Here is a 15,892-nt window from a genome sequence, read left to right as displayed (position 1 = left end):
TGTTTGGCGTCCTTTAACAATTTCCTTCATGAAAACACATGAAATGACACCGATCAGCCATAGCTCAATGACCACCTGCTTAATATTGTGTAGGTCCCCCTTTTGCTGCTTAAACAGCCCTGACCCTAGACCTCTGAAGGTGTGCTGTGTTATCTGGCACCAAGACGTTAGCAGCAGATCTTTTACATCCAATAAGTTGCCAGCTTGGGCCCCCATGGATCGGACCTGTTTGTCCAGCACATCCCACAGATGCTCGATTGGATTGAGATCTGGGGAATTTGAAGGCCTAGTTAACACCTTGAAATTGTTGTGTTCCTCAAACCATTCCTGAACCATTATTGGCAGGGTGCATTATCCTGCTGAAAGAGGCCAATGCCATCAGAGAATACTATTGCCATGAAAGGGTGCCCATGGGCTGCAACAATGCTCAGGTAGGTGGTACGTGTCAGAGTAACATCCACATGAATGGCAGGACCCAAGGTTTCCCAGCAGAACATTACCCAAATTATCGGACTGCCTCCGCCGGCTTGCCTTCTTCCCATATTGCATTCTGGTGCCATGTGTTCTCCAGGTAAGCAATACACTCGCACCCGGCCATCCACGTGATGAAAAAGGAAACGTGATTCATCAGACCAAGCCACCTTCTTCCATTGCTCTGTGGTCCAGTTCTGATGTTCACATGCCCATTGTAGGCACTTGGCAGTGTCTGGGGTCAGAATGGGCACATACCATAACCCCACCGCCATCATGGCCCATTCAATCAACAACTTTGACATCAGCAAACCGCTCACCCACACGACGCCATACATGCTGTCTGCCATCTACCCTGTACAGTGAAAACTGGGATTAATCCATGAAGAGAATACCTCTCCAAAGTACCAGACGCCATCGAATGTGAGCATTTGCCCACTCAAGTCGGTTACCACGACGAACTGCAGTCAGGTCAAGACCCCGATGAGGACGACGGACATGCAGATGAGCTTCCCTGAGACGGTTTCTGACAGTTTGTGCAGAAATTCTTTGGTTATGCAAACCGATTGTTGCAGCAGCCGTCCAGGTGGTTGGTCTCAGACAATCTTGGACGTGAAGATGCTGGATGTGGAGGTCCTGGGCTGGTGTGGTTACATGTGGTCTGCGGTTGTGAGGCCGGTTGGATGTACTGCCAATTTCTCTGAAATGCCTTTGGAGACGTCTTATGGTAGAGAAATTAACATTCAATTCACGGGCAACAGCTCTGGTGGACATTCCTGCAGTCAGCATGCCAATTGCACGCTCCCTCAAAATTGTGACATTTGTGTGATGGAGCTGCACATTTTAGAGTGGCCTTTTATTGTGGCCAGCCTAACCCACCTGTGCAATGATCAAGCTGTCTAATCAGCATCTTGATATGCCACACCTGTGAGGTGGATGGATTATCTCGGGAAATGAGAAGTGCTCACAAACACAGATTTAGACAGATTTGTGAACAATATTTGAGAGAAATAGGCCTTTTGTGTACATATAGAAACTCTTAGATCTTTGAGTTCAGCTCATGATAAATGGGGGCAAAAACAAAAGTGTTGCGTTTATAATTATGTTCCGCGTATAAACAATGAAATACATTGACAGAAGGGCTTTTAATTTGAAGGTTTTCTTATTAGAATACGAAACTCACGTCAGCATTGTTGATGGCGGAGAACTAGTCTCGCTAACACTAACTGTTGTTGTAGCGGCTTGTTTGCCTCACGACAATAACAGCATCAACAACGGCAACAATAACAATAATCACGATGGATGGCAGAGATTCGTAGCTTGCTTAACCAAAGGTAGTAGTTGCTAAACTAACGGGCAAGAAGGAAAACATTTCAGGTTGTAGCACTGCAACCAACCATGGCCGGTGAAAGCATAATATTTAGTAATGATGTCAAAAAAAACTATAGAAATCTAGAGTGGAGAAAATTAAAGGATAAATCCCGAAATCGGATTAATATAGGAGAAGCCTTTTCTAAATGGAGGGATCTAAAGGAGGAGAAATGTATGTCTACAGACGCCGAAGTCGCCTTTTTTTTGCTCGAAAGGTACATTTAGTTTCCCCCTACATGTTTGCTAGCTGCCATAATTTTGTTAGGCAGCCCGTTTAGGATCGTAACGTTAACAAGTTGTCTTGTTGTTGTTGTTGTTGTGTGTGTGCGCGCGTGCGTGCGTGCACTGATACGTATGAGTTGAAGATAGTGTCCAAGAAGATGGCTGACAATTTTGGCAAAATCCCCAAAAAGCTTTATACCTATGCACTTGAGAAGAACATAGGATTTGATTGGTGTAGTTAATATGGTGTGCAGTTAAATCAAATATACAATCGAGTTAAGTCGTATTAATGCCCATGGTTTTGGATTGGGATATCCAACAAGCTCATATAGGTGTGTTGGTCAGGTGTCCACATACGTTTTTCCTAGATACCTTTGGACATAAACTGTATCACTGCATTTCATAGGAAAAATCTCACCAACAGTCAAGCATGGTGGTGGCAGTGTATTTTTCTGGGGACATTCTCTTGCATAAGGACTCTGATGCCTTGCCATCAGAACAATCGTCCGAACAATACATTTTCCTATGTATCAAAGTATTCTACAGGGGAATATCAAGCCATCTGTCCCTAAGGTGAACCTGATGCACAGCTCAGTCGTGTAGCAAGTCGACATCAGAATGGTTGAGAACGAAGAAATGTAAAGTTTTGGAATAGCTAAGTCATGGTTCAGACCTAACCTCATTGAGAGGTTGTGGCAGGACCTGAAAAAAGTGTTTCATGCTTGAAAACCCCCACATGTCACTGAGGTAAAGCAGTCTGTCTGTAGTAGTAGTGTTGCATGACTTATGCTTGTTAATTTGTGTTGATTCTTCAGTCCGGTTTTTGTTGACTATCTAATAACATTAATTGTCAGAAATATGCAAAACATCTGAAAATCCAACAGAAGCAAATCCATAATTACGATATATCCGTATTGTATTGTTAATTTATAACTTCAGTTCACAATAATACAAAAACTCTGCTTAAAAGCATGGAGTATGGTATGTAGATACATGGTCGAAAAATCATAACTGAAATCCATAGAACCTGAAGCACTGAGTTCAAGAAGTGTTGACTTTCTATAGGCGGGGACTTGTAAAATGTGAACATTTAATGCATATGCATCTTAGTTTTACGTAGCAAGATTCAATAGTAACAGAACTGGCAGCAAATAACCAAATTTTTGTATTGGACCCAGGTTTACTGCCCCCCCTCCCTCCCCAGATGATCTTATTGTAAACATCAACTGCCTTCTGCAACTGTTTCGGCGTTGTGAGCAGTGCAGGTGTGAGAATGCGATCCAGATTAATGGAGACAGGACATGCCTCTCTGTGACCCAACACTGTCATAGCTGCAACCACCTCAGGACATGGACCAGTAACTCTTCTGCTGCCCGGACAACAGACATTGAATATAGGGAGAAGCCACAGAACAGCTGGGTGTGTTTAAGGATTAGCATTTGATATTAGAATTTAATGTAACATTAGTAATTTAGTCACTCTCTGACTGTCCTCTCTGCTTCTCTTTATCGCTCCCTCTTTTGGTCTCTTTCTCTCCCCTTCTCTTTCTACCCTCTTTCTCTTTGTCTCTTTCTCTGTCTCTCACCACCTCAGAGAGAGAGAGAGAGAGAGAGAGAGAGAAAGAAGTTGTCCCTCCAAAGTTACCTGTTTTTTAATTTTTTATTCTTTAGGTGGCTGAGGTGCAAGTAGCCCTGCCTTCTGAGGACCCAGATGAGGCCCCGCCTTCTGAGGACCCAGATGAGGCCCCGCCTTCTGAGGACCCAGATGAGGCCCCGCCTCCTGAGGACCCAGATGAGGCCCCGCCTTCTGAGGACCCAGATGAGGCCCCGCCTTCTGAGGACCCAGATGAGGCCCCGCCATCTGACGTAAAAGTTGAGGCTGTGGAGCTGACAGGTTCTCTGCAGATGGAGGTGACTGAAGACCAGCCACCAAGATTATGGGGAAGTGGCCCGTCTTTGATAAGGTGGGGAGAGGCGGAGGGGAACAATGGAGCAGAGGGGAGAATGACAGTGACTGAGGTGGTGTTGGTCAGCGAGACAGACAGTGTACACAGCCATGAGGACAAGTGCTTGTCCTTAGCAGAAAAAAAGGGAGGAGAGGAGAGCATGGTAAAATCTCTAGGATCTAAACAACTGAAGAAAAGTACTGATCAGCACCCCGCTATTGAATTGACAATATACTCTACAGAGCCTGAGGACTCTGAAAGCCAAACATCTCAGATAGACAGACAAGGAGAGAAGAATCTGATGGACCGACAAGGAGAGAAGAATCTGATGGACAGACAAGGAGAGAAGAATCTGATGGACCGACAAGGAGAGAAGAAGCTGGTGGCAGTTGATGGGTTCGAGGGGGAGGGCGGTGTCTGTGAGTTGGAGGGTGAGGAAAAACTGGTGATGGAGGAGGAAGATGGAGAGAGTGAATCCGACTTCAACCATAAACAGGAGCAAGCAGCTCTCAGAGGGAGTGCCTCTGACTTCCACCTAGAAGAGGAAGTGACAGGAAGTGACTCTGAATTTGACCCAGAGGAAGAAATAGCAGCAAGGGGAAGAGGCAGAGATAGGTGGGGAGGGGGAGGCAGGGGGAGAGTGGGAGGTAACGAGGGAGGTAGAGGAAAGCCCCTTCTGAAGCGTACAGTAGAGACTGGCATGAATGTGTCTGCTGAACACTCTGCAAAATCCAAACACCCCAAAGATGATATAGTCCTCTGTCCTGAATGTGGCGTCCTGTACTCCACCAAGCTGCAGGAGTACCGTAAGTGTGAACACAAGTTTACTGCCCGCTGTCAAGACTGTGGGAAGCACTTTGTGAACTTACAGGGCCTCAAGATACACCGGAGGAGACTTCACCGCCAGGACTGCGAGTTTCCCTGCAAATTTTGCCTCCAGCCCTTCAGGACACGACCGGACAAGCTGACCCACGAGAGGAGCCACATCTTTACTGAGAACGTGCCACCCTACTGCTGCGTCGAGTGCCCGCTGAGGTTTGACCAGATCCTCATACGTAACCGCCATCTCAGAGAGCACAAGTCCAGACGGCACATCTGTCACACGTGTTACAAGGAGTTTGACAAAGCTCACCTCCTGGAGAGGCACGAGTTGAGCCATAGTGATGACAAGCCCTACAAGTGCCAGGTATGGTTAAGCTATGACTGCGCTCTCTTCGAACACCCAAGCCAATTTGATTCCATATCTCATTTTTTAGGGGAGCTGAGAAATGCTGAACTATCTTATCAAATAAGGTAGATACTGCTAGGGCATGTTATCTAAACCCAAAAGATAAAGATTCACAGTTAATGCATCAACCAGATGCTAAAAATACTCAAACAATTAACATTATTCAAATTCTTAAGTAAAACAACATGGAACTTCTATGACAAACTACAAATCTGCACTTAATTCTGTTTTCCAAGCAGTATAATTTCAACAGAAATCAAACAAGCATGAGAAATGTACAGTGCCTATAGAATGTCTCCACTCCCAGCGAACTGGAAAGTTCAAAGGTTGAAAGACTTTCTGTACACACTGTAGATAAGACACCTTCAGTGCATTCTGTGTAGTAAAACTCACTGAGAAGCATCATTTTAAATAACAAGCTTAAATTGATAAGCACTTTAGTATAATAGTATGTTCTTAAAAAGAAAATCATTAAAACTAAAACATTTCTCATATTTGTATTTGAGCGTCTGTATCTCTGATAAGATGTTTATGGGCTGTATGTGCACTGTACGTGTTATGTGAGCTGAGACTTGCGTGTGTCTCATTGTCCTTGAGGATTTCTGATTGTCTGGCAAAGGTCTACTACTCCAGAGCCCTAACTGCCTCTCATATCTCCCTAATTTTGGCAGAACTCCAAATCCAGTAGAGACTCCTGCAACTGTGCTCAACGTCTCCTTAGTCTAATAATCACAAAGCTATTATTTTTATAAAATAACATTAAGATTCAGTTCCCTCGTTTATTCTATTTTACTTTTATTTACAAGGTCCATGTTTTCCTTCTCTGCGTGCCAGGTGTGCCAACGTGCCTTTGCCCAAGCCAGCCAGCTGAAGTCCCACCTGCGTGTTCATACGGGGGAGCGACCCTTCCAATGCCAGCGCTGTGACAAGAGCTTCAACCACAACGTCAGCCTCAAGAACCACGTCAGACGCTACCACAGCCCAGACTCAGGGCCGGACCCTGATGGGGGCGCAGGAGGTGGGGGACAGGGGGAGGGAGAGGGTGTGGGAAAGAAGATGCCTCGGCAGCAGGTACAGCTCACTCTCTGGACTGAGTGGGCTGGAGCAGATGGAGCAATCCGAATGGAGGCACAAGAGAAGAAGAGGAGGTGCCAGTGTAATAATGACTTAGAACCAGAGGAGGACAAAATTAAGAAGACATGAGTGCTAATGGAGTAATGGGAGTAGAGGAAGATGAAGAGGAAAAACAAAGGAAGAAGATCGAGTCACTACAGTTAAGTAGCTCTGCTTTTTGCGAGCTTGGTGGACAGAGAGACTTCATTCATTGTTGCAAAATGCATATCTTATTGAACAAGTTCAGGCAGGGCCTTCTGGTTATGGCCTGTTTCTTCTGTTTCCTTCTTGTGAATATGAGTAAGACATGGAAACATATTCATGTTCTGCTTTTGAACTGTTTCTGCTTCCCAGAACCATATTCAAAGTGCAGGATATACTTAAAACGACATGTTTACATGATACCAAGTTCACATGGTCTTGTAAAGTACTGGCCGTGTTCAACAGGATCACAGTGACTGTAGGCCACTTGCATAAATAATATACATTCTACTAATTTGTAGATCAGTCACAGATTATCCATGATATATTATGGTTTTGATCCTCTCAAACACAGCCATTGTATTATACACACACATACACACAGTTCCACAGGAATAAAAACAAAATATATATTACTTATACACAATCCATTATTGATTAACTTTTTTATCCTTGCCTTAAAACTGTTGTTTTTGTGCTATGTGTATTGTGTCATGATTCATGATCATCATTGATCACATCTCTGCTTTGTTTTAGACTCAAGGGTTGGGGGTCACCAACTTGGAAAGTTGTTTTGAGAATTCATCCAAATCAGAACACCATTGGGTAGCTCAGGAATCATCCTAGACTTCGACCTGAGGGTCACTGACATCGAAGGAACCAGTCCCTGTCAGGTAATGCACCAGGAGAAAATAATGATTGATTGTCATCTAAAAGCGTAATCATAGTATCATGCATGTTTGACATTTTAAAAGAAATACCCGGATACACGAAATTGTAGAAGATAATTCGGCAGATATCCGTGGAAGAATGGGGAGTTGACGCATGCGTAGTGTCCTCTTTTCCGGGTGATGGCAGTCAGCCAGCGCAGTCTGCTTACTAGGGGAAAGGTGATAAGAAATGCTGCGCACAAAGGCTGCACAACGATCTAGTGTTGGTGTCTCGCCTGACAGCCCTGAAAATATCAGCAACGTTATTTTTTGTATGGATGATTGAATGCCACTTTTCACGTATTTGAATTCGAAAAGTACCACGGTGAGTTACTGTAGTATGTTTTACGTTTTTTTTTAGCAGTTTCATTCGGAGCTGAATCTGACAAATAGCATGAAAACAATGCAACGGTTCATTTTGCTGTTTACCTTACTGTTATAGTGTTATTGAAAACCTAGACTATTTAAATGTTAAGAATAAAATGTTGAGTGTACAAAAAAAATATCAAGCTTAATGAGAGGTATAATAAATAGACAACACCCTCCGGTGCAAATGGCATTTGATCACGATTAATAAAAGTTGCCTATTAAGTTCCAAAGTATACACCGCTCGTTATAGATGACGTTGAGGTAACGTTGGTACCTCTCAGCCTGGTGAAGGTTCTGCTCTTGCCAGCTCAGTTGTTGTCAGACTTCTCCCCGCGACTCTAGACCTCAGTTCTGTTGTGGACCTGAAATAGGTATCCCTAACGAAAATGAATCGACAGTTACTGATAGATTGTTTATTCAGGTGTGCAAGTTTTGTAATACATGTGACGGGATGTATCTGGGCGTCCCCAGGAGAGCTTTATGAACCACGGGTTTAGAGGAGGTACACTTATTTGTTTACCCATTTCTCTCTTGTTTGCCTGGGAATTCTTATTACATTCCTGTAGGTGAGAACATGGCCCACCATGTTACCCGGTCGCCCGCTGAGCGGACATTCCAGCACCAGGACAGCTTGCCTCTTCTCCCTGTGCCGTGTCTAGAGGGGAGCCTGGCCAAGTACCTGGAGGCAGGTGCGATCGGAAACGGGCTCTGTCACTAAGCTTCATTAGCATGGACCTGTACCAGGTGTGTTTCTCTTGTAACCGAACTGTCCGAATGTTTTCCAGTGCGGCCGTTTGCCACGGCGGAGGAGTTCCAGGCGACCACGGCCATAGTGAAGAGATTTGGAAAGGGCGTTGGCCAAGACCTGCACCAGAAACTACTACAGAGGGCCAGGATACGCAGGAACTGGGTACACACAAAACCCTGCACAGGCCTCGGGAACCTGAAGACGCCGGCACACACCTGCAGTGGTTCATCTCTGTTCTGTGTGTCTCCCCCTAGTTGGAGGAGTGGTGGTTAGACGCAGCGTATCTGGAGTTGCGCCTCCCCTCTCAGCTGAATGTGAACTTCGGAGGACCCGCACCCTACCTGGAACACTGCTGGCCAGCTATGGAGGGAGAGCAGCTGCCGAGGACCAGCTTAGCCATCTGGCACACTCTACAGTTCTGGGACATGCTCCGCACGTAAGACACACAATCCCCCCCCCCCCCCCCCCCCCACACACACACATAGTCATTACACACACAAGCACACACTCTTTCTAAATGTGTTGTCTCTGACAGGGAGAGGCTGGGCCCTCATAAGACAGATAATACGGCCTTGGATATGGACCAGTTCCGAATGTTGTTCTGTACTTGCAAAGTACCTGGTGTCACCAAGGATTCCGTCATCAACTACTTTAAGACGGGTAGGGGAGCCCCACACACAAAGTGTCCATTTTAAATATGTATTTAAAGATATTTTTAAAGATATATTTAGACTGGGGAAAGAGAAAGTGAAAACTTTTGCAGAAGGAGGAGTGGGACAGAAGTCGTGGCTTTAGGCCTAACCAAACCTCTTTTTTTAATATATGATTGCGGTTTGTGTTTGTGTCTTTCTAAAAGACGTTTACTTTGTGTATTTACTGCCCTTGCCTTTGGCGTTCATGTATGTATTGATGTGTGGGTGCGTTCTGTAGAGAGTGAGGGTCCGTGCCCCTCTCATGTGGTGGTGATGTGTAAGGGACGCGTCTTCACCTTTGACGTGGTCTATGATGGAAACATCCTCACGCCTCTGGAGCTGCTAAGGTATGCCGGCCAGTGGTGAGCAGGCATTCACGTGTCTGTGTCGAAACGTGTGCATTTGGGTTGGTTTATTAGCATTTGTGTGTGTGTGTGTGTGTGTGTGTGTCCGCGTGTAGGCAGTTGACCTATGTGAAGCAGTGTTGTGAGGGACAGCCAGTGGGAGATGGAGTTGCTGCTCTCACCTCAGAGGAGAGGACACGCTGGGCTAAGGTGTGTGTGTGTGTGTGTGTGTGTGTGTGTGTAAGTGTAAAGTTTGATGTTTTCAATAGACCCATGTCCTCAATCTCTCTGTCTGTAGGTCAGGGAGTATCTAACAAGTATAGATCCAGCCAATAAGGTCATCCTAGAGACCATCCAGAGCAGTCTGTTTGTTGTCTCACTAGACGACGCTAAACCCTACGCTACTGCAGAGAACTATACAAGGGTATGTACACACATGCGCGCACACACACACACGCACACACACACACACCCTGCCAAAGAAAACCATACCATCCTCAGTCTGGTTGGTGTAATCCACAGTTGACCCAGGAGGCCCTGACAGGAGACCCCACAATCCGCTGGGGCGACAAGTCTTACAACTTCCTGTCGTTCGCTGACGGGACCTTTGGGTCCAACTGTGACGTGAGTGACTGAGATTGCTTAATGGTGTTGTGTGTCTGCTTCTGTATGGTAATGGTGTCTGCGCGTGTCTGTGTTTCTAAATGGTAATGGTGTTTTGTGTGTGTGTTACAGCATTCCCCATATGATGCTATGGTGCTGGTAACTCAGTGTTACTACGTAGATCAGCAGCTCAAAGCTACAAATGGCAACTGGAAGGTATGTTTTTATGAAACCTTGTTCTAGTGTCTGAATATCTTGTTTGTCATTTATTCCAAGGACCTACCGCAGCTGGCATGCTAAACCCAACATGTAACCGGTACCCAGGGCGAGGCTCCTTTCATTTATATGAAACCTGGTTATATGCATGTTGACTACATTTCTGGGTAGGGCTGCTTAGTGAGAAATGACGCTTTGGTTCTATTTCAAGACTTTAACATGTAGCGCACAGCCGAGAATGATAGTTAACCAGAGTTTTGCAACTCCAGTTCTATGACTGGCGCTAGTGCAGCTGGGATAAACCAATAGGAGCTGAGCTCCCTTATGAAGCGGATCTTTCGCAAAATGGAACAAGAGGGTGGAGTAAAAAGCCCTAATGTAGCAGGTGACGGATCATTAGAGTGTTTGTGTTTAGGGCTCTTCGGCACTGCGTCCTGTGCCCCTTCCTGGAGAGTTGGTCTTTACCGTGGACGACAGAGTCCGGAGTGACATTGCACATGCCAAGCAACAGTACTGGGAGACCGTGAGTACACACACGTACAAGCCTACGCGGACGTGCTCAGACTTAATCCCAAATGATCCCCTTCCCTTGCACAATCTAACCCTTAAAAGATTGGATCGGCTGACGAATGACGACTTGCTCATTGGTTTGTCTGATTTTGAAACGTGATACAACATGACATTCCTCCCAAATTATATATGTAACACTTACTATTTTATTTCTTTTAAATTGACTGGGGGGGGGGGGTGTGTTCAGTGAATTTCATGTTTGTTTTATAAATATGGAACGTCAATTCTATAATTCAGGATGCGTCCTAGGGTTTAGGACACGCGTCCTAGGGTTTAGGACACGCGTCCTAGGGTTTAGGACACGCGTCCTAGGGTTTAGGACACGCGTCCTAGGGTTTAGGACACGCGTCCTAGGGTTTAGGACACGTGTCCTAGGGTTTTTAGGTGTGACAGAAGAGGGGACTCAGGGGGAGGGGTGGGTTTCACACTCCATGACTCGATCGATCGCTCACAAAACTGTCTCGTGCTTCCCCTTGGTGGCCAGATTTGTCTTCTGCAGTCGTTGGTTGATTACACCCATCCTCAAGGCCTTGGCTGTCACACCCCCACCTCAAATGTGTGTGTGCATGTTTGTGTCTTCAGACTCGGGACTTGCAGGTGGTGTGTTACGCCTTCACCTCTTTTGGAAAAGCAGCGATCAAACAGAGGAAGCTCCACCCAGACACTTTCATACAACTGGCTCTTCAACTGGCTTACTACAGACAGCACGGAAGGTAATAAGACTATCCATTCACCCCCCGCCAATATTCTCTATGCAACTGGTTACTAATCCCCCCCCCCCCCCAGGTCTGGTAGTTGCTATGAGACGGCAATGACCAGAAGGTTCTACCACGGCAGGACCGAAACCATGAGGCCCTGCACTCTAGAGGCGCAAAACTGGTGCCGCCTGATGCTTGACCCTGCGGCCAGTGTGAGTGTGTGTATTTCTGTTTGTGTCCAGTAAGATATACATGTTGTTGTGTCATTCAAGTACATCTGCTTGGCAGTCTGTTTACTCTGTGTCTGTATGTCCTCTAGACTGAAGCTAAAAGGAAAGCCCTGCTGCTGGCCTTCAACAAGCACAACAAACTGATGGCCGAGGCCCAGAACGGTAAAGGTTTTGACAGGCATCTTCTGGGCCTGTACCTGATCGCCAAGGAGGAGGGACTTCCTGTGCCAGACCTGTTCACTGATCCACTGTATTCTAAGAGGTGTGTTACAGAAAGTGGATTGATAGGCTACTTGTCTAGACATCTTTACCTGGTGATGTGCAGTTTGCAAGTAGTAGTTGTTTTTTTATGACTCATTATTCTGAGTTTGCTTTTTGTTTGACCTGGTGGGAACAACAAATTCTATAGCAGGAATATGCACTGCTCATTTAATCGATCTGTTGATTAATGAAAACGCGTTAATGTCTGTGCAGAAAAATATCTGGATGCAGAATGGATAATTGACAAATTATAATTGGTTGTATCATGGATCTAACATATCTAACTCAAGTAGCCCATCATCTGTAGCAGTCACAGTACCAGTCAAACGTTTGGACACACTTACAGATTCACTTGAATGGGTGTCCAAACTTTTGACTGGTACTGTATTCCCAAACCATTACCTACCCATGGGCTTTTTCATACAAGCAGGGAATTATTTTGATTATCTGTTAATATTAAATAATTAAATCTCTTCACTAAACCTACGCTTCGCATCCCATCTAAATAGATAGACTATTCAACATTCCCAGCCAAAGCTACTTTTGTTAGCCTGTTTGTGATGTTAGGCCAAAAGCCAGCCTTTGCCGGACACGGAAACCCTAGTGTGTGCATTTGTACATTCATGGTGTGTATAATTTCCTGTTTTCCCTCCAGTGGCGGGGGAGGTAACTTTGTTCTGTCCACCAGTCTGGTTGGCTACACTACAGTCCTTGGGGCAGTCGCGCCAATGGTGAATAATGGCTATGGGTTCTTCTACCGCATCAGAGACGATAGGTTGGTTATAACTCACACTCCTGGACTTTGTACAATTAAAACTATAAAAGGTTGAATCATTATATAGAGGGACATGCTATACTGGATACAGTTGTGCTCATAAGTTTGCATACCCTGGCAGAAATTGTGAAATGATGGCATTGATTTTGAAAATATGACTGATCATGCAAAAAATAAAAATGTATTTAAGGATAGTGATCATATGAAGCAATTTATTATCACAGTTGTTTGGCTCCTTTTTAAATCATAATGATAACAGAAATCACCCAAATTGCCCTTATCAAAGTTTACATACCCTTGAATGTTTGGCCTTGTTACAGACACACAAGGTGACACACACAGGTGAAAATTAAAAAGGTGAATTTCTCACATCTGTGGCTTTTTAAATTGCAATAATTGTTTATAAAGATTCAATGAGTTTGTTAGCTCTCACGTGGATGCAGTTTGCAGGCTAGATACTGAGCCATGGGGAGCAGAAAATAACTGTCAAAAGACCTGCGTAACAAGGTAATGGAACTTTATAAAGATGGAAAAGTATATAAAAAGATATCCAAATCCAGTCAGTACTGTTCAATCACTTATTAAAAAGTGGAAAAGTCAGGGATCTTTTGATACCAAGCCAAGGTCAGGTAGACCAAGAAGGATTTCAGCGGTGTGGTGGTTTCAAGGAGCACAATAAGACAATACATAAACAAAAATGAGCTGCATGGTCGAGTTGCCAGAAAGAAGTCTTTATTGCACCAATGCCACAAAAAAAGCCTGGGTACAATATGCCCAACAACACCTTAACACGCATCACAGCCTCTGGCACACTGTAATTTGGAGTGATGAGACCAAAATAGGGCTTTATGTTCACAGCCATTAGTGCAATGTTTGGAGATGGGTCAACAAGGCCTATAGCGAACAGAATACCATCCCCACTGTGAAGCATGGTGGTGGCTCACTGGTGTTTTGGGGGGGTGTGAGCACTAAAGGCACAGGGAATCTTGTGAAAATGTATGGCAAGACGAATGCAGCATGTTATCAGAAAATACTGGCAGACAATTTGCATTCTTCTGCACGAAAGCTGCGCATGGGACAATCTTGGACTTTCCAGCACAACAATGACCCTAAGCACGAGGCCAAGTTCACCCTCCAGTGGTTACAGCAGAAACAGGTGAAGGTTGTGGAGCGGCCATCACAGTCTCCTGACCTTAATATCATCGAGCCACTCTGGGGAGATCTCAAACATCCGGTTCATGCAAGACGACCAATAACTTTGCATGATCTGGAGGCATTCTGCCAAGAAGAATGGGCAGCTATACCATCTGCAAGAATTCGGGCTCTCATAGACAACTAATACAAAATACTGCAAGCTGTCATTGATGCTAAAGGTGGCAATACACAGTACTAAGAACTAAGGGTATGCAGACTTTTTTTCTTTGCCATGTTTTGTTCTGTTAAGAAATAAAATACATTTGTTTTGCCTGCTCACTCATGTTTTCTTTACAAATTGTACATATTACCAATTCTCCAAGGGTATGCAAACCCTTTTGAGCACAACTGTAACCTCTGAATTTACAAGTTTTTGCTTTTTCATTCTAATGCATTTTGTTAGTAGGATTTAGGTTAGGGGGTCAGTGTTATTTGTTGAAATTGCATTTGTAGTTGTGTTGGTTAGTCCTCTCTATGATGACCAAACTGTTAAAGCCTTCAGAGGTTTCTGGTATTTGAATTGTTCTTCCTTTTAGGATTGTGGCTTCCTGTTCCGCATGGAAGTCCAGTCCAGAGACCGATGCAGAAACACTGTTCCAGAACCTGGCTACTTCTCTACATGACATGCTCCAGCTGGCTACAACCGCTCACCTCTAACACATAAAAAAAACACACAGATACACACACTTTTTTTGGATGGTAGTAAATAATTAACTTCTGCACGATCAATGCAAAAACACAGTAACAGTGCAGCTCTTGATTTGCTTTCTTTCGTAAATGTTTTTAAATAATCTATGTTTAAATGCAGCATAACTGAGTAGTTCATTTTGCACTTAAAGCCTTAAACCAGTAGAAATCCGTTTTCAATTTGGCCTGGTCTAACCCGTTGTGTGGTAAGACGATTTGCATCAAATAGGCCACTGGTGGGCAACTTTAAATCATGTAATTATTCGTGATTCGATTTTATGTAGCATCTAGATTGGGGATTCCCGGTTTTCAAAATGTATAGATTGAACTTCCTGCCATAATTCTGTTTAGATTTAGCCTTGTTTTTATGCTCTTCGAACTGTTCCTAAGACCACTAAACTAACACTCACAATGCTTCCAGTCTGGAACCAGCATAGCATTGCCTCATGTCACCTGTCAATCAGTATGGATTTACAAGTATTATTTTTCTATAACAGTTTGCTTTTCCAGAACAGAAATGAATGTTGTTGCTTGATTGAAATACTCTTCTGAACATAACTTTAATTATAGCTGTGGAATTTGAAAATGCACAGACTAAGCTTAAACAGTAAATGTTGTCGGACTACTGCATTGCCTCATGGGTGCAATGTTAAGCCCTGCCTCAATCAAAACCATTTTCCAATTATATTCTGGTTTGATTGAGTGAATTCAAATGTGCCTTTTTGCTTATTGGATTTTCTGGAGACTTGGTTTGTGGTTTTGATTGAATATCCCATTGTGTCTTAGGGCTCAGATCAATCACACCCATATTGCAGTATTTACACATTTTCTAATTACTCTGACTGGTCTACCAGGGCGACCACCTCACAAGTATGCTTTCACTTTCAGAATTAGAGTTGGGATGGAAATCATTTAAAATAAATTAATTGTGCAAACATTGCTATGGTGTGTATGAATCCATCCCAGCATTAAACATTTAGATTTCCATTGCTGCTAAATAACTCTTCCACTACTATGCCAGGGTAATAGCATCACCCTATGCAAATTCTAATATGCTGTATGTATCTGTCTGTAATAAAGAACTGTCTGTAATTTCTTCATTTTCTCTTCAGGGACCTTACTCAAACTGTTGTGGTAGTTGTGGAACAGTTTATTTGGATTCTAGCTTGTTGGGTAACGCAGACATTTTTGATTGACTTCTAAGCTTGTTACGCTACACTTGATTGGTTGTCTTCATTAATTGG

General features: G+C 44.1%; 2 protein-coding genes across 7 annotated transcripts; both read left to right on the top strand.

The window, feature by feature from the left end:
* The first annotated feature begins 1,682 nt into the window (after positions 1-1,682).
* LOC106024815 (zinc finger and BTB domain-containing protein 47-like) lies at positions 1,683-7,186 on the top strand. 5 transcript variants are annotated; one of them, XR_003777589.2, is made up of 5 exons: positions 1,692-2,057; positions 3,243-3,483; positions 3,735-5,195; positions 6,072-6,510; positions 7,089-7,186. XR_003777589.2 is itself a non-coding variant. In XM_029115631.2 (4 exons), exons 1-4 carry the CDS (start codon positions 1,774-1,776, stop codon positions 6,438-6,440), a joined length of 2,103 nt encoding a protein of 700 aa, XP_028971464.2. In that variant the 5' UTR covers positions 1,683-1,773; the 3' UTR covers positions 6,441-6,890. The 5 variants fall into 5 exon arrangements, 4 of the variants coding, with proteins under 4 accessions (XP_028971464.2, XP_028971463.2, XP_028971466.2 ...); XM_029115631.2 differs by lacking the exon at positions 7,089-7,186 and having other exon boundaries at positions 1,683-1,805; positions 6,072-6,890; XM_029115630.2 differs by lacking the exon at positions 7,089-7,186 and having other exon boundaries at positions 6,072-6,890.
* On the top strand, positions 7,062-15,748 carry crot (carnitine O-octanoyltransferase). Of its 2 annotated transcripts, none has more exons than XM_010884769.3 (16): positions 7,062-7,225; positions 8,197-8,319; positions 8,416-8,540; positions 8,633-8,814; positions 8,914-9,038; positions 9,309-9,417; positions 9,531-9,624; positions 9,713-9,838; positions 9,937-10,038; positions 10,150-10,233; positions 10,649-10,756; positions 11,386-11,516; positions 11,590-11,719; positions 11,821-11,993; positions 12,648-12,767; positions 14,498-15,748. In XM_010884769.3, the coding sequence occupies exons 2-16, from the start codon at positions 8,205-8,207 to the stop codon at positions 14,616-14,618; spliced, it is 1,845 nt and encodes a 614-aa protein (XP_010883071.2). In that variant the 5' UTR covers positions 7,062-7,225; positions 8,197-8,204; the 3' UTR covers positions 14,619-15,748. The 2 variants fall into 2 exon arrangements, with proteins under 2 accessions (XP_010883071.2, XP_019896694.2); XM_020041135.2 differs by having other exon boundaries at positions 7,073-7,225; positions 11,590-11,713.
* Positions 15,749-15,892: the final 144 nt, after the last annotated feature.

This window comes from Esox lucius, chromosome 20 (genome assembly GCF_011004845.1).
Source record: "Esox lucius isolate fEsoLuc1 chromosome 20, fEsoLuc1.pri, whole genome shotgun sequence".
Classification (NCBI taxonomy): domain Eukaryota; kingdom Metazoa; phylum Chordata; class Actinopteri; order Esociformes; family Esocidae; genus Esox; species Esox lucius.
This window is presented reverse-complemented; position numbering and strand designations above follow the sequence as displayed.

Bases quoted from the DNA above. Each gene is read 5' to 3' on its own strand.
- LOC106024815 (XM_029115630.2), top strand. From the start codon at position 1,870: ATGGCCGGTGAAAGCATAATATTTAGTAATGATGTCAAAAAAAACTAT. The intron at 2,058-3,242 runs GTACATTTAGTT...TATTGGACCCAG, and splicing joins GCCTTTTTTTTGCTCGAAAG to GTTTACTGCCCCCCCTCCCT. The intron at 3,484-3,734 runs GTGTGTTTAAGG...TTTATTCTTTAG, and splicing joins AGAAGCCACAGAACAGCTGG to GTGGCTGAGGTGCAAGTAGC.
- crot (XM_010884769.3), top strand. From the start codon at position 8,205: ATGGCCCACCATGTTACCCGGTCGCCCGCTGAGCGGACATTCCAGCAC. The intron at 8,541-8,632 runs GTACACACAAAA...GTCTCCCCCTAG, and splicing joins CCAGGATACGCAGGAACTGG to TTGGAGGAGTGGTGGTTAGA. The intron at 10,757-11,385 runs GTGAGTACACAC...TTGTGTCTTCAG, and splicing joins AGCAACAGTACTGGGAGACC to ACTCGGGACTTGCAGGTGGT.